Below are 25,628 nucleotides of genomic sequence, written 5' to 3'. Positions count from 1 at the left end.
CGATGCAGGAGGAAGAAAAGGAGAGACCTGAGTGGCACCTCTGCCACCGCGAAAAGGAAGGAAGAAAAGAAGATATCCGTGTGGCACATCTGCCACCGCGAAAAGGAAGGAAGAAAAGAAGAGATCTGAGTGACACGTCTGCCACTGCGAAAAGGAAGAAAGAAAAGAAGAGATCTGAGTGGCACGTCTGCCACTGCGAAAAGGAAGAAAGAAAAGAAGAGATCTGAGTGGCACGTCTGCCACTGTGAGAAGGAAGGAAGAAAAGGAGAGATCTGAGTGGCACGTCTGCCACCGTGAAAAGGAAGGAAGTATATCCATGTGGCCTGTTGCCACAGTTAAGAGTAGAAGGAGAAGTCAGGGCGAAGCAACGTCCCCACAGTGAACCAACTTAGGAAAGAGAGAGGAGTGCAGGAAGACCACTCACACTCACACTCCCGAAGAGAAGGGAGGCGACAAGTGCCAGGACAACGGTGCAAGGAACACGAGGCCGGAAGAACACCAGTGGCAAAGAAGACCAGCTGACAGACGATGTTTCCGCACACCCAGGATCTGCGGAGAGGAGCAAGCGAGACCGTTTGTGACATCCACCTTTGGGGTCACACGGACACTGGACACATGCCAGCCGTGGTGACTCAGGGGCAGAGGCCTCTGGGACGCAGTCCCCGCGACGAGAGACGGTCCTCCGACGCCCATCCGAAAGGTCCGGGGAGGGCGAAGACATCGCAAGCAAAGACAGAAACCAACAGCTACCTTGGGACGAGGCTGCGGAATCTGAGGTGAGACACATCGTCTTTTCCATACCCCCACTGACGGCGGCGCAGGAACAACTGATGTGGCACATCCAGCCCAGCGCAAATCCGAGAAAGAGGACCTCAAGGATATCCCGTGGCAGGGGAACACCGACGAGAGGGGTCATCCTAGTGAGAGGGATGCCTTGCAACGGATCTGCCTTTTGCCAAGTAGGACACAGACTACAAGTGAAGCTAAGGCCGAGACCGGAAATCGTGCATCATTCCACAAGAACTCTAACTGCACCCGTCGCCATGGAAGTGAGCAAAAGAAGGACTGTGAGGACAATCTTGTCGCAGAGTCGTCAATAGACTGGTTCCATCGAGCACCCCCACACCGGTGCCACTGTGAACTGACGTTCCCCGCAGCAGATTGAACACTATCTGTGATGCCAAGCAGCGGCGGATAAAAGGACTCAGCGGAAGTTGAACACTTTACTGCATCCTGATACAGTTTGTTTTTCCCACAGGTTGATTTCCGTAAGTGGGTTTTTGCGATTAAAAAATGGGAGGGATGTAGGGTCCTAGCATGAACACGGTCTAGTGTTCAAGAGTGTTTGTATTACACTTCACACCCACCCACCACAGACGTCATGGTGTCACATGACGCTGGCAATAAAAGGGGCCGAGCGCACGTGCTCGTGGCCATTCCCACTACCCCTAACTGGTGTCCGTGTCCACATCATTGCTGCTATCTACCATGCGGGCCTAGGGCCCTCCCCAACTCTACACCTCCCACCCCGTGTCTGCATTACTTCCTTCCCCTCCTCCCCACCCCGTTATACGTGTTGCTTTTTCCCTCTCACTTCCTCCGTGTCCATGTTGGTCCTTCCCCCTCCTCCCCCCTTGTACATGTTCTTTCTTCCCCCTTTCATCCCCCTTGCTCATGTTGCTTTTCCCTGCCTTTCCCCCGTGCAGGTGTTACTCTTTCCCCTTACACCCTTCTGTTCTCTGTGTTACCCACCATCAACATGAAAAAAAAGCAATTTGAGGCATTCAGCACTGTTTGCGCATTGTTTTTTAATTTTTAATGCCCTATTGCCTGCTCCTTGTCACCTTTCCTCTCACTGTCAGCGTAGCCCATTCGATCCCACCCTCCCTCCTGCTGTCTGTGTTGCCCATCCCCACCTACCATAAACAAAGTTGCTATGACGTGGACAGAACTCCTTGTTTATAACTTTTAGCTATGCTGCAAAGTAGCCGTGCTGACCAATGACATGGCTAAAAGACATTGGTAAAGCCAATAGCTCTTGCACTCAAGAGACCTACTGGCTTTGACAGTGCCTGTTCAATCTTGCCACAAGTTTCAGTCATTTGCACTCTGAAACGTCTGCACCCTGTCCCTGGGAGCAGATTTACTCACAGAACAATGCAATCTTTGTAGGTGGGAATATTGAATTTCAAAAGTGTCTGTATACTTATAGAAACATTTTTTATGTGCTTGTAAGTGTTGAAGCCTCAATTCTTTCATAAACTTTGTCTTGGTTAACAATGAAGAAAATGTGCCTGACTTTAGAAAATGTGTTTAACTTTACCATATCTGTAGAAGGGAAAATTAAAAACATAGCAAATAATTCTTTAATATATGCTAAATAAATAACAGCTTTAACCACAGGAGATGATATTGTTGAACATGTAAAAATATATAAATATATATAAACATGTAGCTTAAATAAGTTGTAGGCTCCCATACCTAATGTACCACCACAAGTAGGCTTCAAAATTTTGTTTGTCGACTTCTGTTTGTCATTAGAATAAGATGCCTTTTGGCAACTGGCAACCTAATCCTCTAACTGTAAAATCATTTATCACTTTAAAATGTGCTGTGCTGACAGAAATGTATTTCTTTGCTTCCTCACGCCATATGATGTATTTCTTTAGCCTTTTCACACCATATGATTTCCTTATTTCACTAAATAATGTATCCTGCTATGTTTTCATAATGAATATAGTATTAGCAATGTTGAACTTTCTGAAGATATTGATTCGCATGCTCTCATCCAGACATACTGATAGAAATGTTTCATTGCTTTAGACCAGCCCTTTGTCCACACAATGGTATACTGACAGCAGCTAACAGAATAGGTCTGCAAGGGTTCTCATGAGAACCTTCCCTCTTGTATCTAGTATAAGACACATTCAAAAGATAATTGCTTACCGTGGAAAATAGGAGGAAAGATGTCAGAACATTGGAAGAACTGCTTCCATTGGACAACGTCATGTTGAAAGTTGCAAATGTTTTATGTTTTCATATTGACATGTTCCTAGTTAGAGAGGGGCAGGCATTTCTACCCTTTTACATGCCACTGTACCCTGGGTGCTTTATGTATTATTTTCCCTTTGCTTTTGCCCAGATTGCTGTGTGCTACTGTTAACAGTGATTTCCTATCATCCTGATCTTTTGGCAGAGAGACTTTCTCTACAGCCGATCATAACTACTGCTGTGACTACTACTCTTTTATCTACCAAATGAGTTGCTACTGAAACTTGTTAGGGAACTCGGCTAAGTTTCCTGAACTACTCTTTAAGGGGAATTCTTTTCTTTAGCTAACTAAATGTTCCAGGATCTTGCTCTGACCCAAGAGAGCTCTTTACGGGTTCTTATTTAGGTTACGACTCTTCGATTAAGATAAGGACTATTTCCTTTATGGAACACATTATCTATATTATGCTGATTCTAACAAAACCGTTTCTTGATATTTCTGTAAATTTACTAATCTGAATAAAATGACAAAAACAATACTTATCTCTTAATGAAAAATAAAACTTTGAAAACGATTTCAGACCTGCCATCATTGACTAAACATTAAGTTTACTGAAAGATGATGATTATATTTTAAAGGAAATTTGTTTCAGCTCCATTTTGAAAGAACAGCCAAGATCTGTCGGCCTGAAGACAACGAAGTACTGAAGATTGGAGTCTTTTTTTTTTAAGTACTAGAGTCTTCACTGGCCACCAATGGTATACACCTGTTACAACGCATTTTTTACTCCGCACTACCATTACAACGCGACTTTTACTCCGCATACCGTTACAACGCATTGCGCTGGGGGGCGCTGTAGGATAGGGAATAAGTTTAATTTTCTATCCAACACCTTCCCTAGTGTCCACGGGGACTGGTGTTGGAATAGAAAATTATACTTACCACTATCCAGCGCCCCAAGGCGCTATGCGTTGTAACGGTATGCGGAGTAAAAGTCGCGTTGTAATGGTCTGCGGAGTAATAGTATGCGTTATAACGTCATACATCCGCCACCAATTACCTCCAAAATTTGGACGTTAACATAAGCTAAACTTGTATAGCCAAATAGCTTTGTTAATGAGCGTTCAAAACATTTACTACTGCATCCCTGAGAAACAAAGGTAATTTAAAAAATCTGCTTTAACTTCTATATGTTATTCTAATCATAGTTATTTCTTTTTTAACCCATTTTTTTTACAGTTACTAGGCCTGAGCTGCTCCCCGGAAATGCCACCAAACCCTCACTGCCACTTTCAGCACGCTGCATCCCGTGTGAGCATTTCAAGTGGCAGCCATAATGAAATGCATGGGATTTTGGCATTTATTACGAATAACAAATAGTGTCAAACATCATCCCGTGAAGGTCAATCGTGTAAGCATAGGAATCTACCCATGCAGATGTCAGGCAGCCAAATTTGGAAAACATTCAATGATGGACACATATATTTACACACATGCATGCCATGGCCATCATGGAATGTGGTGGAATATTTCATAATGCTTTACCATTCCAACATAGCCAACACATTGCTTCTAATTACATTGGCCATCTTAGAATGGTAAAGAATTATAAAATATTCCAAAGCAGACAAGCATAGGCAAAGTCAATAGCTCTGCTGACCGGTAATAAAGGCTTGTCCTAGTGGCTTTGCCAGTGATTCCTTTCTTGCAACAAGCTCCTTTGACGAATTCTTGAAGATAGCTTTAGGATTCCACAATAGATCGATCCACCCTCTTCCTAGTCTTCTACTGGTGACATAGAGCTGAGGTAAAACATACCACCTTTTGAAAGTTATAAGCATATTCCTATGTCCAGCATTTACTTCAAACATTTACAAGATTTACAGAGGGTCCCCAGAAATTCCGCACATAATACACCACTCATGACATGTTAAATTACATTATTGATGATATTACTGATGACATCACTCATAACACCACAGGCATATGCAGCATAGAATTTTTTTTAATTCGGCCTATGAGTGGGATCCTTCAGGTCCCCCCTCCACAAGTGTCAGGGGGACAAGGTTGTCCCTACCCTGTCACACTATATTTACAGTACTTTTTCAGGACATGGGGACCAAGTTCCCGAATCCTGCAATGGCAGCTACAACATTTTCTTCTCACTTGCGGCCAGACAATCAGATCTTTCTCTGTACCACAGGATCTGCACCAGTCCAATGATATTAAAATGGTAATAAGGAGAAAAATCTATTTCAGCCAGTTAGAAGGTCCTACGTTTAAAATGTTCAGATCTGCGGGACACCAACTGTCCAGATATACCTAACTTTATAACTCCTACAAGCCCAACTTGAGTACCTTTTATTGTTAATTCCTCATAAACAGCAGGGTAGATTTACACAAAATCACAAAAAGCATGCTTTCTGGGGGAAGATCTAGCTTTCTACTAAATTTGCTGTCATTTTGAAGTAGCTCTGTTCGAAATTTCCTATGGAAACTGCAGGAGACAATGCGTTTTTGCATGCCCCCTTTTTTCTCAGCTCCATCCCCAGGAAGGAGCTGAGTTGGATGAACTTTTTCATTGAAATGTTTCATGAAGATTCGACAAATGGTGCAAAAGTTATAAGCAAAACAAAAACACGCTTTCTATTGAAAGTGTGCTCGAACTATAAATACACAGTGGGACTGCCGCTGAGTGATATATATATATTCTAAAAAAAAAAAAAAATTGTTACAGAGGTGTTATAGGTCGGAAAGAACATTAAAAAAAGTCACTGGAAAATCTAAGGTTTCAACAGCATTATATTAGGGTATAGATTTAAAAATCTTTGAAACTCACTGAAAAATTGCAAAGGTTACAGGGACGTTATAGTAAGGCTCAGATTGTACACGCACAAAGCCATAGATATTCAGCAGTTATAGTTAACGGGGTTAACCATAACTTACGTCCCCGGAATACACTGCTTATGACCTTACATATTATATCATTCATCACACGGTCAGTGACATCACTGATAACATCAGTAATGACATCACAAATTACATCACTGATTATATTATCCACAGAGCCACTCACACACCCACAAAACCACTAACACACCCTCTCACACACCCATACAACCACTCACACACCCATAAAACAACTCACACACCCATACTACTACTAACACACTCACTAACACAACCATACAACTACCCACAGTCACTCATACACCCAGAAAACCCCTAGCAAAACCATTCACAAACCCATACAACCACTCACATACCCACTGACAGACCTATGCAGCCACTCACACCCACTGACACATCCATATAGCCTCTCACACACCCATACAGCCACTCAGACACCCACTTACACATAGATACAGGCAGTTACACAGTCACACATATACAATATGTTAGAAATAGTATCACTCATTACTAGTACAGAAAGAATAGTAATTTAACTTAAGAAGTAGTTTAGTATCTCTCAAAGTCTCAGACCATATCATGAGTGATGTAGTACGTGAGGTCATAAGCAGTGCACTGTGGGGACATGAGTTATCGTTAGCTCAGCTAACTATAGTGGCTGACTTTCTCTGGTTTTGTATGAGTGAAATATGCCTGTAACATTTGTTTTATTCAATGAATTAAATGTTAATTCCTAACTATAACGTCCCTGTAACCGTTTTTGTGAATTTCTTTTTTAGCTAGTAGTCACATTTGAAGAGTGGTGGAGAAAGGGGTGTGGGCCTCTGGCCAGCTCTCAGGAATTCCGTTGCCTAGGTGTTACAGGAGGTACCAGGAGGGCTTCTTGGCCCCAAAGGTCCCTCAGAGGTAAAGTGGGCTTCCTCCCCCAACCAGTAGTGCGCCTACAAGGAAGTGCTGCAACGTGGCACCGCAAGCCGTTTGGCCGTGCTACACTGCGGCATTTCTGAAGCACAGGGGTGCAACATATTTACAAGAATATGGCGCATCTCTGTGATTCCCCCTGCGCTGTCGCACAAACTGCAGCCATGCGCCGGCGCAGGCACCCTTGCCTCATGGTGCAAGGATGCCTGCGTCGAGGGGAGATTGTTTTTGTGCAGGAAGGGGCACCTTCCTGCATAAAACCAATCACTACAGGCACACCCACAGCAACACCCATGGAATGCCCCATCAATGCATACTGCTGCGTGTGAAGGGGCCGTATTTACAAGGAGAGGAAAAGTCACGCAGGGTGGCTTTTCCTGTCCTTGTAAATATGGAGCAGCCCCCTGCGCCACCAGTACGTCACGAAAAGTGACGTATTGGTGGCGCAAGGGGCTTGTAAATCTACCCCAAAGTATTTCGTGTTGCATGATAGATGGGGTTGAATCTTTCTAGCAGTATATCCCTGGAGAATGTTTCAGGAAGTAGTTGCTTGTTGATGGCAAACAGGATGAATATGGTCTTGGTGTGGTTGATTTTCAAGTGTTGACTGGACATCGCGGGGCTGGGTGAGGTGCAGACACTGCTTGAGGCACTGAACGTTGAAATAAGAATCTTTCAAGCAACATTTTTTGTTTTCAGCGCATCTGTGAAATTTGATGCTGTTGGTGAACCTAGGTGGGACTAGTGCTGTATGTTGCCTGCTCATCCCGTACAAGTCTTCAGTATGTGGATGAGTGCGAGACATAAAAGAAATGTCTTATTTAAAACCCAAACCCACATCCACAAGAATAACACTGCCATAAGGAACTGTGATATATCACATTCCTCTAAATAAGTTGTCCCCTTATGGATTCCAGAAACACTGTTTGTACAGGTTATAAACAAAATGTTCGAGCTGATCAGACATATGCTTATTGCACCAGTTGCATAACTCTGGCCCTACACACTAAGAGCCTCATTTATGAGGTTTTGGCGCAGGGCAGCGCCAAAAGGAATATTGCTGCGCTGCCCTTCATCAAAAGAAAAGGGCAGGAGTGTACTGTATCTATAAGATACGGTGCATTCCTGCCCTTTTCACCTGCGCTGGTGCACAATGGGCTGCCATGCGCTACATGCCAAGGTGCAAGGGTGCCTGTGCTGCAGGCCTGATTGATTTTGTACAGGAAGGGACAGCTTCCCAGACACAATCATTCAATTCAGGGGATTTCATCTTTCTAAGTGTGCTGCAGAATGCCTTGCTATGTGTGCTGCAGAATACAAAAGAACTCAACCGTCGGAACTGTATCCAGTTAAGATACTGTGCCCTTCCCTCATTAGGTTTATACATAATAAATTGGGGTCTTGGCATTATTCCTAAATAAGCAAGAGAGTCTTCACAGGAAATCTTGGACTAGCACTAGGGCCTGGACTTACTAAGGGCTTGCGTTGCCCTTGAATCATGCAAGGTGATGTACATGCAACGCTAGCCCTTAATTGAGATTTACGAAGTCAAGCAGAGCCAACTTGCATTGCACAGTAAATCTTGCGCTGGCTTGCTTTACTCTGGCTTGGAAAGGTGTTCCATTGGCGGAAGGTGGTTGTCCCACACACCTACTCATGGTTTATGGTGCATTCTCAGATTTACAAACACTAGTAAACCTGAGAATGCTACACCTTGAAGGGGAGGCGTAACGGAGAGAAATACATTAATTTTTCCATGCTTTTTCCTCTTCCTACATGTACTGTGTAGAAAGCACACGTAGGAAGAGGAAAAGGATTGGTGTCCCTTCTTGCACCAAAACAATCCTGCCTGCAACGTGTTTGCAGGTACTAATGCGCCAGCACACATAGAAAGCAGGAATGCGCCATATCTACGTAGATTCCTGCTCACTAAGTTTGATACAGCGCAGCAAGTTGTCTTGCTGTGTTGCATCAAAAATGAGTAAATCTGCCCCTGGTATCTATTAGGTTGGCTGCAATTTCTTTACAATTTTGAGGCAGCTGTGAGCCTTTCCTGCTCAGGGCAATCACACCATTGATCTGTGTCCCTTGACTCATAACATCCCCGAGTCCACACTTGAAAGGAATTAGAAGCCAGATTAGATCGTATTCATATATAGGAGCGGCTAACATCAAGCCACGTTTCACACTGAGTTCCTGCTTTAGTGCAATCACTGGATCCAGCTCCAGAGACTATCAAGTTCTCTAAGAAGTGTATTCTAGGAATTTTTCAGTACATTAGACATTGTTCTGCTTCACAAGCGCTAATCTCTATTGTGGACAGGTGAGCAAGTAAAGGACATAAGATCATAAGATCACAGAAGTCCAGAGTTTAAAATCATTAACAGACAATACTCTAGAGGTGTTTACTAACATCAGGGGGTTCTTCTGAAGATCGGAAGACATAGGGTCTGATTTAGAGTTTGCCAGACGAGTACTCGATTATAAATGTGATGAATATCCTGTCTGCTTTGTTACAAGTGGCATAGGATATAATGCATTTGTAACAAGGTGGATGGGATAGCAATCATGTTGGTGACGGAATAACCAGTCTGCCAAACTCTAAATCAGACGCCCAGTCCCTTTACTACAGAACTGATTTCTGAGACAATCACATTTGTTGATAACATCAATCCTTAGGTATACAAAAGAGGAAAGGGTAGTGGTGGATACAAGCGTTGCACATCAAGATTACTGTATGTACGGGCTACAGAATGAATTTAGGCAGTAACCATACAAGAAAGAGTAGAAACTGTGCCACTCAGGGTACAACACCCCACTACCTAAGGTGTAGAAAACACAAGTGACAACTGTGACTTGTGAAAAACTTGCAAACAAGGAAACCCTGGCACTCACAATATTTCGGATTATATTAATGACAATATTCTGTCAGCCTAATTTAAAGAAAGCACCTTAGAGTTTACCACGGCACAGACGGGAGGAGATCGGCTTTAACAGAGGCCAGCAAAGAAACAAGGGACTTATGATAGTTCCCATTCATCGTTTAAACTTTCTACAAAGAATATTGTTGTTCTTGTAAGTCACGAAGTGCATCTATCATATAGTTCACGAATACGCTTCTCTCAAGATACGAGTAAATGTGTTATCTACGGTAACCGAGATCGAAAATGGCCTAGATACCATTAATAGACTTTGGGGCATATTCAGAAGCCCCTATTGCCACCACAACGTCACTTTCAGTGACATTGTGGTGGCTATAGGGGGCCTCTCCTTATTCACAAGGCAGAGTTAAGCCACTTAATGTGGTTTAACGCTGCCTTGTGAAAGGGGCGTGCAGTGGGTGTTGTGGTGGGCGTTCCACCGCAACACCCATTGATATTTACACTGCCCCCTATTCACAAGGGCAGTGTAAATAAGAGCTAAAGCCAAACTTAAGACCAGCAAAGCCCAGGTCTTAAGTCGGCGATACGAGGAGAAATGCTTTATTTCTCCTCGTTTTTGCATTTTCCATGTTTGCTGCTTTGTACAGCACACATGGAAAATGCAAAATGACATGGTTTGTTTATGTACAGGAAGGTGTCCCTTCCTGTACATAAAAAATGCTGTTTTGTAACTTACATGTGTGCTGCATGACGCACCACACATGTAAGTTACAAACTGGAATTTTAGGTTTGTTTATGTGCAGGAATGAACACCATCCTGTACATAAACAAATATCCCTGCTTGCAGACACCCTTGGACTCTGGTGCATGGGTGCCTGCATTGGTGCTAAGTTGTGAAACTTAGCGCCATCGCAGGGGGAAACGCAAGGCTGCACCATATCCTGGTGAATATGGTGCAGCCTTGCTTTTCCGAAGTGGCGGAGAGAGGCGTTAAGTCAAGAAGGCTAACACCTCTCTCTGCCACTTCCTTGTGAATATCTCCCTTTGTATGCTATTAATACAGACTTATTTCTATCATGTCTGTCGAGCCGCCAACTTCTCCAAAAAATTGTTACAACTTTAAGCCTTGAGACAGTCACGTGCTGGCTGTTTTTTCATGTTCTTTGCAACAAGGACTGGACTACAATTTCCATCATTGTTGATAGTTTCTGACTGTATTATCCAGACTGAAGAGTCTAAGTCCTTGCTACTTTGTGTACTAAGTTTGGTACTTTGATATATGTGAAATAAACTAATGGATGTTTAGTTCAATACACTTTCCGTGTTTCCTGTGTCAAGAGAATCTTTCTTTGTGCTTTCTTTGAGTTCGTCTGACAGAATATTGTCATTTTGTCATTCACCGCATGCGTGCGGTGCATATTTACCGCGGTGCGCTGCATTTCGCTAAAACCCGCGTTACATGACGAGCTCAGCTCGTCATGAGTGTACGAGAGGTGTACCTCATGACGAGCTGAGCTCGTCATGAGCGTCGAAGGGGTTAACATAATCCGAAATATTGTGAGTGCCAGGGTTTCCTTGTTTATCAATCCTTAGGCATTGAGGCTGACCGGCATTCTATGCCCCAGCTTCAAACTGTTAAATGCAACTTCCATTAACCCGAGATTAATTTGATGTTCATGTTGTCTGAGCATACCTCAAAACCCACTATTAATCAGCAAAGCCCAATCTCTGTTTTGGCAAACAGAATAGAGTCATTGGAATAAAGCAAACATGTTTATCTTTTTGTCTACCTATTTAGGTAAGCTCTGGGACCTGTCTCCCTTTTTGATTCCAATAAATATTATGGGCTTGAACCATGACTCAGGAACAGAATGATAGGGAAAAGGATAATCAAACAAAGAAACCAAAGGTTCTGCCCAGACATCTGTATGATTGCAGACGAAATCTTCAGGAACCCAATCTGACAAAGATATACATACATTGAACAAGACAAACTTATGCCAGCTACATAAGGATGGACCAACACCTGGACATGCTTGGTTCTAATGTATTAAGCAATTGCTTGACGAAGTCCCAAAAAGCTATTTAAAAAAATAAGTGTGATGAACTTCATACAATCTAGAACAAATTGTTTTTCTCTTACACACAGATAAGAACGATGTCAGCAATTGTCAGTGCTATCATACTAAGCAAGTTATTCTGCAACTCAACCCCAAGAACTGAGTTTCAATCAATCAGTATTTTCTTACTGAAGAAAGTAGCTCTTGGGAGTTGGAGATATGAGCTATGTAACCACTATCATTTGTTTATGTTAGGCGCTAAAACAATGATTGAATGTCACTTGCTATTTCAAAATAAAAATGAATCGCCCATTTCCTGCACAAGTCTAACCCGGGTTTATTTATTGATACAACTCTCCTGTGCAAGATAACAGTAAACCACATAATTTCCGGACCTGTCCACTCAGACCACAATTAACCCTGGCTCCAACAGTACTGTGGCTACTCCCAACTCTCTTCAAAACTACAAAGTTTTAAAGATGTTCTCAGTCCATGAGTCTTGTAAAAATATAATCCAGACTTCAGGATCTATTTTGATCTACCCAATTAGGTATTTGCAGGACAAGGTGATGAAAAGACCATTCAAAGATCTGAATCTAGAGCTGTGTTTAAACTTTTTAAATTCTTGATAGCCACAGTTGTAAGTGGAAGAGTATTTGGAAATAAATGTCTCTTCCAAAATTGGTCTTAGTCTCAAAATACCTGATTGTCCATAAGATAGGATCTGTGTTTTTTAATGCTTTGTAATCACAAATAATGCATCAACGAAAAAAGGGAATTTAAAACCTGAAGTGTTGGTAAAGTGCAGCCGTTCAGGGGGCAAGAGGTGATGCCACAGCAGGGCAGGAGAATGCTGGAGGAACATTCGCTGCTTCTGTACCTAGAAACCCCTGCATGGAGTCATTAACAGTTTAACTGGATAAAAAAGTGTTAGGTGATAATGGACTCGCTTTAAAGGGTTCGGAAACACCAGGCCAATTTTAATTGTCTAGAGTGGTATATCCCCACTCTGAGTGGTGCTCTGGACAACTCATTGTCTCTCCTTTGCTTTATAGAATCAATAGTGTGCCTCCCTCCAACAATAAACAGCCCAGACTGTTGTTAATCCATAAACCAACAATAACAAGAACCAATGCTACATAAATTTACACCTGATTATTTGAGATAAGAGCTTTTTACATTTGCTGGCATAGTCCTAACTCATAGCTGCAGTCAGGGTATTTTGCATTCTTCCAACCATTACAATTAATTTAATCTTTATAGTAACTTAGCCTGCCTACTTACGGCCTTTTAAAAGATGCCTAAACAGTTAGCTGTTTTTAAAGAACCAGAGGCATGTTAGGTTTTATCAAGACAATGGTCGAAGTAGCGTAATCATGTCCTCTCTTGGGCCAGACCTGTACCCAAATTAGTGTTTTTAATTTATTCAGAATTGTCAGCATGAGGCAGAACACACAAAAATAGAAACAGGCTATTACTAGGCCTGGGTGGTAAATTCCGTTCCGCTCGCGGAATTTGGGTAATTTTGCATTATGTGGAGAATGCGGAATTGCCAAAAATTCCACGATCCGTGGCTTCGCGGAGTGAAGCACTGACAATTTTTAAGAAATGACATTGTTGGTTTCGCGGACTGAAAATTGTCTATTCTCATATTGCTTGTCTGACTTTAATATTTTAAGATAAACTACACAATATTAACATTTCAGGTGCATTACAGTTTTGTCAATACTGGTAGAATAAAAGGGAAAATTGGGACTTATTAAGTTACACATATACTTTGGGCAGCTGAAGATGAGTCATGGACATGTACTTCCATTCTGCCCAAATTTCTAGCTAAAGACAGGATAGAGTGGTAACAAACAACTGCAGCAAACGCATATTTCACAATGGAGTCAATAATAACTTCAACTTTTAAATGACAAGAAGAAAGGCACTTACCAAGAACCCAGAGGAATTATCCAAAAGGCACCTTAACCTGCAGATAAAGTTTCTTTCCATAAATGCAGAATTTTCTGGAGGGAGTTGGTCTGGGTCATAATAGGATGTGCGCTGCGTGAATTCTTGATCACCTGTAGTGATTACATGAGATACATATTGATTTATTTGTATGGAAAGGATTACATTTCTTTGGGCCAAGGTCCATCTAAGCAAAATGAATAAGATTTGCAGCCAGCATTTCTGTATTATTAAATCAGAACTGCACCAAATTATGTCTTGAGCCACAAATGTTCAAAGCTTCTTTTCAAGCATGCATGACAAAGTTCTATTCTCAGTCTAAAAAGTGAGTTTAATTCTTAAATGATTTTGCTCAACTACGTCTTGTGTGGCATCCAGCGCATACTTTAATATGTAATGGCAGTTATGAAATGGCATCTGCCATCTTAGAAGAGTCAATTAAAATAAAGTATAAAAATCATTAGAGGATGGCCACAGCGATTGTGAATAAGCACACATTTCAGCAATCTTTGAATATTTATTTTCGTTTAAGTACAATAATGCAGAGATGGCTCAATGCATGTGTGTATATAGACAGAGTACCATCTTGGAATGATTTCAACATTCAAAGATGTCCACAGTTTACTCGTGTGCACACATTGCTGTCATCTTGGAATCACTTTTCCAAAATTATTTGAAAAAACATTCCAACACTACTACCACATTTGTGTGCACACGTACCGTACGGTAGGCATTAGGAGAATAAAAAAAAGCACTGGCAAAGCCAATAGCTGTCACTGGAGAAACCTATTGCATTTGTCAATGCTTGTCTGTAGTTGGGCCAATCACTAGGGGATATTTATTGGCTGAGTGCCCCAAAGGAGTGGGCATGTAAAGCTGGGAAAATATAATCCGCCATAATTCAGTGCATATGAATTTGACAGAGAGTTCTGAGGGAAACAAAAAAGTGATGGGTGGATGCTTACATTAATTTTGGCCACTAATAATTACCTGGACTGGTGCCTATAACAAATAGAGTAAGTTGAGGCTACTGAAACTATGTCAACTATCTTAGTAGCAGGTGTACGTATGCGCTCTTTCAGTTGTCCATCCTTGAATAGACAACTGTGGAAGCTGCAGACCATTGGTTTCCACTTGGAGCAAATCAACACTGAAATTGAGCAGTTGTCAATTAGAAATTTAGTTTACCTGCTATTGCGTTTAAAACACTTTTCAAACACTGGTAGATGGTAGTCAGCCATGATCTGAACAGATGACAGCAGAGGGACAAAGGCATTTATATGCAGGAAAAGGTTGCAGGGTATCCCCATAAGAAAAGTCTGAATGTCCGGGTCAATTGAACTAGAGAAGTGGGATATAAAGTCAGGCAAAGTGAAGTGTCAGTGACGTGGTGAAAACATATAAGAAATAAAATATGATGATGGAAATATAAAAAGGGACACAGATGAACATCAAAGGCCCGTCACCGTGAGTGGCCTGGAATAAATGCTGTTATTTCCCTAAACCCCTGGAATTACTGTTACCAGGAATACAGGTAAATAAGGGGGAGGGAAATGATTCAGGGGCACATGTCTTTGGGGAATAAAATGCTGGATTCAGTGATACTATGCCAAATTGTGCATGTGTTGCTTAGAGTTTTACACTGCAACGTCAGCTGCTTTCAGAATAGGAAGTCCGATGAGCCGGGTAACAACTTTTAAGCAGGCCCATGGCAATAATGGGCCAATAGTAACGCAGGCCAAAGTAGAGATGATGTATAAATCCAGAACCTACGGCTCTGTTAAGAATCACCAATTGGTTCCCTGGATAATAACTGATTTGTTTGGAAATGTTTACAGCAATAGTTCCTCTGCTTCCTTAGATATGTGAATCAAAATAATGCATGCTTAGTTTAAACACATTCATTTTCTTTTGCAAACTGATTAAAAACATTGGCAAATGGTTAAGCCCGTGAATTTTGTGTCATCCCCGTGTTATATTAAAAAGAACCTGTCACAAATATAGTTTTCAATTCTTTTGCAGAACAGACAACTCAAACCAAAAATCAATGAAATGCCAAGAATATACGCAACAGTGCACCAGAAAGAAAACCCTGCATAGATTGAATAGGTATTTAAATATATTCCACTGATATGTAAAGTGACTAGTCATAGTTTTGAATTCTGATTTGGCTAACTCAGCCTTTTATCCTTCTTAGGTTGACAGGAGCCCCAACAAAATTGTTCAAGCATCCCCTGCCCTGAAAATACTGAAGGCGGCCCAAATGGGTCGGGCCTGCATTGCTGGGGCGGGCCAGAAAGAAGCTTTGGGCCTGGATACTGTAGGGGAGCCTGGAACTTGGGTTCAGTGCGGAGACCTACTAATATGGTGGCCCGGATGCCACACTGGGTGCCTGACTGAAGATGGTGGTCCACGGTGGGGGCATGGCCACAACTATGGGTATTTGACAAACATTAGAGAGAGACCTAAAGTTACAAGAAGACAAGCTGGCTACTACAGGGTGGGCACTACTACATGATCCAACAGTATGCCTGGCACGGGGTAGACAGGAAAAACAAGTTCTTCCTCCTTGGAAGTTCATATAAAATAAAAACATGTATGACTCTTTTACAGGAGGTACCTGCAGATGAAAGGGGACAGGGCAAGCAGGTTATTGGCAACGTTGGTCAAATAGGAACATCAAACAGCATCCATACTATCAATCAGGGATTCGATGAGGCAACAGGTTCATATGCAACAGGGCATTAATGAGTCATTGTTGGATCACCTTAAAAAGTGTACACATCGACAGGCGATTTCCTGGTGCGAGAAGCTGCGGCCTACCTTGGGTTTCTGCCACTGCCACGGCTGGAGGAACCTGACTGGGCAGAACTAGAAGGGCCATTGACTAAGCAGGAGATTTTGCAAGTCATAGATGCCCTTAAGACAGCTAAGGCCCAAGGTGAGGTTGGCCTCCATGCTGAACTCTATTAAGCTCTCCCAGTTACTATGGATGATCAGTTATTATTAGTGTACCAGGTTGCCCTGGAAAGAAGTGTGCTCCCTGAGTCCATGCGTGAAGTGCTGGCAGTGTTAATTCCCAAACCAGGGAAGGACCAGTTTGATGTGTCCGCTTACAAGCTTCTGTTACTCTTAAATGCAGAGCAAAAATTACTCGGACGAATTCTAGCCAAACATTTATGTCGACACCTACCAAAGCTATCCAGCCTGACCAATCAAGATTTATCCCTGGAAGAAACCCCCTTTGCAATCTGCGAAGGCTGGCACATGTCTTCCACATGCCCTACCTGGACCAGGATCCTTAGAAACTAGCCTTCCTAGATATGGAAACGCCTTTTGACTCGGTTAAGTGGGAGTATATGTGGCAGGTGTTTGACAGAATGGGGCCTGGTCCCATATTTTTTCCGTGGATTAAACTACCCTATGCTCAACCACTAGCACAAGTTTGTATGTTATGCCTGATGTCAAAGGTGAAACAGCTACAGTGGGGAATGCAACAGGGGTTTCCCCTTTATTGTTCGCCCTGGCAGTGGAACTGGTGGCGTGCAGGTTACGACAGGTGTTAAATGGCTGTTGCACACAACTAGGACTGACGAGTCATGTCATATCATGATATGCGGATGATGCCATGGTATATTTACACCAGCTGGATATCTCGGTCTCAATCATGCTAAACGTGATGAGGGAATTTGGGGAACTCTTGGGATTTCAAGTTAATTAGTTGAACTCAGTATAGTTTCCACTGGGACAGCTGAAGGAGACTAAGGCCACTCTCCTGTCTAAGTCGGTATAGTCCTGGACGACAAGCAGTGTTAGTTACCTCAGTTTGCATGTGGTGCACACAGTGCAGCAATGTCACTCCTTAAATCTAGGGAGTGTGATTGCTAATCTTAAGCCGTCCATTAAATTCTGAAATACTCTTTGGTTCTCCTTAATGGGCAAGACTGCCCTAATTAAGATGGTGCCTTTATGTACTGCAGGGAGTGTACGGAGTGTCGTTTGGGGATTGGATAAGCTGCAGTTAGATCTGCTATAGGAGGTGAACAGATGCAGGTTGGGGCTTTCAACATTGAAACTAGAGTGGGATAGAGGTGGTAAAGAAGTATAAGATCTTGAACTGTATTTCCTTGCTTCACACTTGCAGCATTCCGTGAACTGGTTTGATGATGAACCCAATTGGGAGAATGACATTTTGGCCGGTTGTGTAGTAGGGGGAGATCTAGGGACCATGTTGATGTGCAGCAGTGGAGCACCTGGGACTATGACACATGTCCTGAGAGTGGTGTGCAAACTCTGGGAGTGGGGGTTATGGGAAGTGCTCCGCAGAGCGTCCTATGAGCAGGAGCTTGAGATATGGAAGATCCGGGCTTTCGCGCAAATTGAACGATCCATGGCAATAGCTCACTCGCGCGTGGGGGGGCTGTGTCACTTGTATCCATCGGGCCAGTTTGTCACTCTCCAGGAGGCCACAGAGACCATTGGGCTGGATAAGGGTCAATTTCTCCAGTATCCCAAAATAGCAGCCACTACGCGAGCGTTCACGGAAGCCTCTGAACATACTCTGACGCTTCTTGCATTGAGGAGACTATCGGGAATTCGGAGACTCATTACTCATATATACCATGCTCTGCTGGCTGACAGGCCCAAGGCCACGGTTAAGATCGAGGAAACATGGCAATGTGTCTGTGAGTTCCCAATCATGGCCATGGTGTGGTTTAGGGTACATGATGGAGTGCGAGAAGCTTCTACCAATACACTGTTTAAGCTCACTCAATATAATATAGTGCATATCACATATCCCTCTCCTAAACAACTGCGCACTATCTATCCCACAAGGAGCGTGAATTGCACAAACTGCGGACACACAGCCGCAGATTCATTTCATGTCATGCAGAACTGTCCCCAGAATGTTTGCTACTGGGTTAAGGCCCTGAGGCGCTTACATAGTGCTAGGGGCGGTCGATTCCTAGGGAAATAAAACAATGCTTACTGAGTTTGGTGTCTGCTAAGAAAAATAGGAGGCTTAAGACTGAATCTTGCTCTAAAAACTGAAAGCTAAACATTCAAACGTGATTTCAGACGTATAAAGAAGTTCACATGCTATGTTTTAAAAACAAGTATACATTTTAGAAATCGTGGTCTTGTTCACTAAACAGTAAGGCACAACTCTTGTAACATTTTATCAAACAATCACAAAATTTCAAATAAATAAAAACAACCACAGAACCTTTCAAAGTATCAAACTTTGTAAAGTATTTCAATCGTTCTAAACAATTACATATCAAGCTTAACATTTTAAAGATGTTAAGCTTGTGGGTTTTTATTATTTTATGAAGACATTATAGACAACTTCAATAACTCGTTAGCTAGGAGTGTCAACCGTTTTAAAAGTTACAAAGCCCATTTTAACTTTTTTTTAGGAACAACGCCAATTTGTTTATCTGATTAAAGAATATTTTTTTACTTCGGTGTATAGATATATCTTAAGCAGGGACAACTACTTATCATCCTCGGAAGTTGTATATAGTGGTAGCATTATTTTAAAAATAGCTCTGAGTGTTATTTTTGAAGATGATTACGAGGTAGCACCTACGACAGAAATTCTCTCTAGCAGTTTCTTTTGTTTTCGACATATTATTCTTCTTAAAAGCATCTTGCAGGTATTTCAATGAGTAACAAGTATATAGAAAAACATATAATTTTTTAAGTACACAATGGTAGATTTTGTAATGCCAAATAAATTAATCGATCCTTTAAATGCTAGATTACATTTTACAAAAAAGGGAGTTGTTTTTTTAAAACGTTATTGACATATTCTGAAACATTCTTTAGTTGACAAAACTTTCCATTTTCTTATCCTGAATTAAAATTCATAGCGATATAATGTTAAATAAAAAATTTAATGACTAAACCAATCACTTTTCATTCTCATTTCCTGAAGCAACTACCAGTATAACAAGCATTTACAATGCAACGGTCTCGGCATTGCAAAAGTTAGAGCTATTAGCACTGTAAATGAACGCGAGTTTAAGGTCTTGACATTGTAAATGACAAGGTCTTTTATTTATGTTTTAAAAACCAAAACATAAATAAAAGTCATTGTCATTTACAATGCCAATAGCTCAAAGACGCGTAATGTGTATGGCAAACTACAGTAGCCTCCTGACGAGTGCCCTTTCACTTAATTTTTTACAACTGAAAGCCCTGGCATTTTTTTTTTACAAATTAAGCACGGGTGGTGTCCGTGTCTGCATGGCAGTGGTGGTGTCTGTGTGTGCATGGGAGTGGTGGTGTCCGTGTGTGCATGGCAGTGGTGGTGTCCGTGTGTGCACGGCAGTGGTGGTGTCCGTGTGTGCATGGGAGTGGTGGTGTCTGTGTGTGCATGGCAGTGGTGGTGTCTGTGTGTGCATGGCAGTGGTGGTGTCTGTGTGTGCATGGCAGTGGTGGTGTCTGTGTGTGCATGGCTGTGGTGGTGTCTGTGTGTGCATGGCAGTGTTGGTGTCCGTGTGTGCATGGCAGTGGTGGTGTCCGTGTGTGCACAGCAGTGGTGGTGTCCGTGTGTGCATGGGAGTGGTGGTGTCTGTGTGTGCATGCCAATGGTGGTGTCCGTGTGTGCATGGCAGTGGTGGTGTCCGTGTGTGCACGGCAGTGGTGGGGTCCGTGTGTGCATGGGAGTGGTGGTGTCTGTGTGTGCATGGCAGTGGTGGTGTCTGTGTGTGCATGGGAGTGGTGGTGTCGGTGTGTGCATGGCAGTGGTGGTGTCCGTGTGTGCATGGCAGTGGTGGTGTCTGTGTGTGCATGGGAGTGGTGGTGTCAGACTGCTGAGACGCCGACAATAGTTCTCGGCGAGAACGCGCTTTCAGCGCGTTACTAGCCGAGCCCTAAAAAGTACTCTTTCCCCAGGTCAACCGGGTAGCAAATTTATAGACTATGCCAACTGCAAGAAACAAATCAACAAAACCGTATATGTGTATACTTTATCAACAGATAGCAAACATAGATGTGCAAAATTAGCCACGTTAAAAAAAGACATTAGAAAGGGGAAAGATTACATAAATCAATGTATGGTTCTTAAAGTAAATCATATGGAATGAATACATGCTCTTTATATTTCAAAATACTATAGTGTTTGTTTTTGACCAAATAAGTTTTTGCATAGTTGGCACATGGTTCTTTAAACTGGCTTTTCGGTTGCCCAGGGAATTTGTAATGGTTCTGGGCTTCCTGTCCCCTGTGGTTACGTCCAAGTATTCTGTACTCTGCAAAGTTTTCAGAACAGGACCATTTTATTAAAATAGTACTTCAATTATGTGGCACAAGTAAATCGCATTAATAAACACACTTCTAAGTATTTCAGCAAATTATTTTCAAGTGTAATGTTAAATCATCGGTTATGATTGGAATAAATAATAAAAATCATTAGTAATCAAAAATTTCACCCAAAATTGCACATATAAAACAACTTTCACAAAGGTTTTATAAAGGCAATGCTTTTTGACAAGGCCGATAATGTTAAAATGGGGCCTTTAAACATCTGCCATCCATTAGCTGGACAAACATCTCGACAAATCTTAAGGCACCTCTGGTATCCCTGGCCCTTTGGGGACCCAGCTCTCATTTTCTGACCACGTACCAGAATAACGTGCTGTCTGCCAAGCCCTGGCCCGGTTTCGTTTTGCCACGGCCATGCCAATTTTAATTAAAGCTAGTTTCAGACCTATTGATGCCACAGCCTAATGTTATGTGAAGTAGCATGAATTTGGGGCTCAGCCTTGCTTCTAGGTAGAGGACTAAAGCTTCCATGGGCAACGTTTCCTATATTGGGAATGTGAATCGGCATCTTGAATGCTTTCACTCTGGTTTCACAAGTGTCAGGAAAGGAACAGTGAGTGAAAACCCCACTCGAAGGTGGGAGGGTGGGTGAGAGAAGAGGCAGCCAGCTTGTTCGTGAAGAGCGCCGCGCGCCCCTCTGCAGACTCCCCCTGCATTCCAGAGAGGCGCGCGACGCGATCCTGTCTGCCCTGCGATGCTGTGGAGACAAGACCTGGCCACGCGCACAACGTTATCCTATGGGGAAACGCTGCGCGCGGCCAGGTCTTGTCTCACTTCGGTGTCTCAGACTGCTGAGACGCCGACAATAGTTCTCGGCGAGAACGCGCTTTCAGCGCGTTACTAGCCGAGCCCTAAAAATGGAAAGTGATATACTCTAAAATAAAAAGTAATGGCTAAACCTCTCTATGCCACACCTCAAATGAACCAATTTGAGATCTTTCCTTCGTAAAGGTTAAAACAAATCTGATTGCTTTTAAGAAAACTTTCATCAACTTCCTTAATCTCCTTAACAATGTGTAAACGTTTTAAGGTATAGATAATTAATAAAACGTTCTAAATAAAATTTACCATTCTATGAATCCAATGTTATGTTCTACTACGTTTAAATAAGACACTAAGGGGCAGATTTATGTCGGACTTGCGCCACGTTTACGCCGCCGTTGCGTCACGCAACGGCGCGGAAACGTGGCGCATCCCTGCGACCTATTTACAACGTTGTAAAGCCCTGCGCCACATGAAACCTGCGTCAGGTTTCATGTGGGCGTTCTGTCGCAGGGTGGGTGTTCCCTTGTAGGAAAGCCCCGTAAAACTGACGCAGTGAAATCTACAAGATTTCACTGAGTCAGTTTTACGACGCTGCTGGGTCAAATCCTTACGCCTGCTTGAAGCAGGCGCAAGGAGTGACGCACCACGTTATGTATGGGTGGCCTCTGTACATTGCAGGAGTTGCGTCGCACTGGCGATGCTACTCCAGCAATGCGCCACCCGTACACCACAAGATGCGTCACGCATCTGCCCTTCCTTGCACCATGGTGCGCCGCATTGTAAATGCGGCGCATCTTTGTGCCGCAAGGAGAGAATTGCGTGACGCATCAGTTCTGGCTCATCCCTGCTGATTTGCAGAGATGCGCCAGAACTCATAAATCTGCCACTTATTTTTCAAGTTTTGAAACCTACCGCAGCATTCTACAACTCATCAATTGCATAACTAATGTTTATTAGCAACATAGAAACAATATTTATAATGGTAGAAACAATAAGAACACGTATGAACTCAAGATGCTTAAAACTAATTTGCAAACCGTGTAGAAAGATGATAAAAGTTACGAATAACTTTTGAGCGAACTATTCTAACTTTGTACCATTTTTTGAATGCTACTTGTGGCTCTTACGAGTTATACAGTTAATTAAAGCATTTTCCGAGTTGAACAGGAGTTTGCATAAGTGAGAAATATTATTAGGAGTCCTTATTTTTTTGTTGAAAGCAACTGGTAGAAGTGAGCAGTTGTTCTAAGGCACAGAGCCATTTTTTAATAAAGTACTGCCTCACCTGCCATGAAAGGAAATCCTCCGTGGAATATCACGTTTTCATCTGCAGGGCATAAAAGGCAGCAGTATTTATTTTGAACTGAATAGTTTGCCTACCGCAGAAAGTGTTGTGTAGCCGATCCCATGGCTTATATCTGCAACCCTTGCAGGTGAAGTAGTGAATATTTGCAGGGTTACTCTAACCGTCAGTCTTTCAAGAGAATAGTAAAGTTCGGTGACTGTAACGTAATGTTTGCAGCGCTACAGAATTAAAAACTGTGGGGCATATTATCAAGGGGGTTTATCTCTGCTTTTTTGGCTTTAAAAGCCATGAAAGCGGAGATAAAATTATCTCCCTATTACCTAACTGTCGCTAACACCAGTTAGCGACAGCTAGTAGGAGATAGCGACCATCTTTGGCCCCACTTTGCATGTCAGTGATATTTATCACTAATGACATGCAAAGTGGGCGTGCCAAGATGTTAGCGACTGGAAACAGTCGCTAACATCGCTATCTCCTATTACCAACTAAGCGCGAATATCTCCAAAAGCTAACACCTGCCCTGAGCAGTTCTTAGCCATGTTATCCAATGGGAGGTGGATAACATGGCTAAGATCATTAGCTCGGTAATGCATGAATATCGCGGACTTTTCAGCGATATTCATGCATTGCGGGCGTTTTTTATCGCATTTGCGATAAACCTTGGTAATACCAAGGTTTATCTGCGATAAACCTCGCCGCAGCTCAGCGGTAAAATTTTGTCTCTAACCAAGCAATAGCGATAATTATCGTTATTGCTTGGTAATGTTTTTTATCAAAATATAAAAATAACCTGTTATTATTACATTCAGCATCAGACAGAGAATGGGCAATTGCATTGAAATTATTCTTGTGCCGAGACTGTGCAATTCCTGCACTTTACTGGATAGAGACACCTTTCCTGAAGACCGTCGTGAAGTGTGGTATTACAACAGCGGTACAGAGGAACATTTAGTAACACACACTTGTCTACTACCACCCTCTTATCATACATTAAAAACAGCTATGGGCATCACACACGTAAATAAGGAAAACTGCTTTTAGGACGCCCCAGGGGAAGAACACCTCATCAAGTAAGTAGTGGTATTTGACCTTTCCAGTCTATCAAGAGAAACATATTACATACAAAAGTCGCCTGGACCACAAATTGAATATTCATTTTGGAAGAGGGTTTGAAAAATGGTGCAAAAGGGAAAAACATGTGTGCACTTTTTAGTAAGGTAGCTGGGTAAGAACCACTTAGATAACCAAATGGGAGGAGGATCATGCATTACATATTTAAGTGCCAGGCATATAGGTTTGATATGTTATCCTATCATTCACAGTAAGCCAGTTAAGGGCATTGTTGAGGGATGCAGAATGTGGACCACACTGGGGATGCCCTGTATTTCATGGAACAGAACCATTCCCAGGCGTTTTAACAGCATCTATTCACACTGCTGTGAAAGGAGACCCACTGTATTGCACTGCAACCCCCTGCATAGGCTTCTCTGGGGACTGCAATGACTGCATACATAGTTAGACAGTTTACATCTTTGATAAGACCTGCATTAACCCATCATAAATGGACCAACTCTTTCTGAAGGTATGAAGAGTCAAATGGGGACCAGGATCACCTGCCTGGGGATCATTGCACTTTAAGGGGAGTGGTAAAGTATACTGAGTATACTGAGTTGATTTCAAGGCCACATTTCTGCCACTCTCATAGGTAAGGGATTCTTGGTGCCCACGTCCTCTGCACAGCTTTCAGCATGTAAATATATATCAGCAGCTCGCCCCATGCCCTCGATATCATGAAATACAAATTCAGGCATAAAGAGATCCCCTTAAGAAGCTAAGTTAGGTCGTAGAAAAAAAAGAAAGAAAAAAAAGAAAAGGGAGACAAATGTAAGAAAGAAGTAATAAAGGAGAAAAAGCAAGGAAGGACAAACATAAAGGAGAATCATAATAAATAAAACGCAGAGGGGAAGGAAAATTATTTAGAAAGAATGTGACAGAGAAAGAAGAGAAGTAAGGTGAAAGAAGGAAAAAGAGACGCCAGGATTGAAAGAAGTAGAAAAATGGCAGAATGAAATAAATTAGTGTGAGGAAGTAGAAAACGAACGACTAGAGAAGAAAAGAAGGAAGGGGATAGAAATGAGAGGAAAGAGAAAAGTAATGAGAAAAGTGGAGGAGAGAAGTAAAGAGAACAGAAAGTAGAGACGGAAGGATACAAGGAGCATGGAGAGATAGAAAAAGAAAGATGTAAAGGTGGAAGTAGAAAAGAAAGGAGACAAAGAAAGGAAACCGAAAGGAGAAAAATAAAAGGGAAGAGGAGCAGGAAGGGAGGAGAAAGGGAATGAGAAAAAAGTAAAAAGTTACGTGAAACTGGAAAGGACCGAAAGAAGGGGAAAGCGGAAAGAAAAGAAGGGATAGGAGAAAAAGGAGAGAGGAAGGAAAATGTCAACAAAGAGGCAGTGGAGAAAATGAAGAGGAAAGAAGAAATTATACGAGGAAGGAGATATGGA

The 25,628-nt window shown here is 42.4% G+C and overlaps 1 protein-coding gene across 1 annotated transcript in view; it reads right to left on the bottom strand.

The window, feature by feature from the left end:
* The window catches only part of AHR (aryl hydrocarbon receptor), a 510,239-nt gene that overhangs the window by 121,531 nt on the left and 363,080 nt on the right, over positions 1-25,628 (bottom strand). The window contains exon 6 of the mRNA XM_078663779.1: positions 13,704-13,834. Coding sequence (XP_078519905.1) covers positions 13,704-13,834 — 131 coding nt within the window. The remainder of the gene's footprint in view (positions 1-13,703; positions 13,835-25,628) is intronic.

This window comes from Lissotriton helveticus, chromosome 10 (assembly GCF_964261635.1).
Source record: "Lissotriton helveticus chromosome 10, aLisHel1.1, whole genome shotgun sequence".
NCBI lineage: Eukaryota > Metazoa > Chordata > Amphibia > Caudata > Salamandridae > Lissotriton > Lissotriton helveticus.
This window is presented reverse-complemented; position numbering and strand designations above follow the sequence as displayed.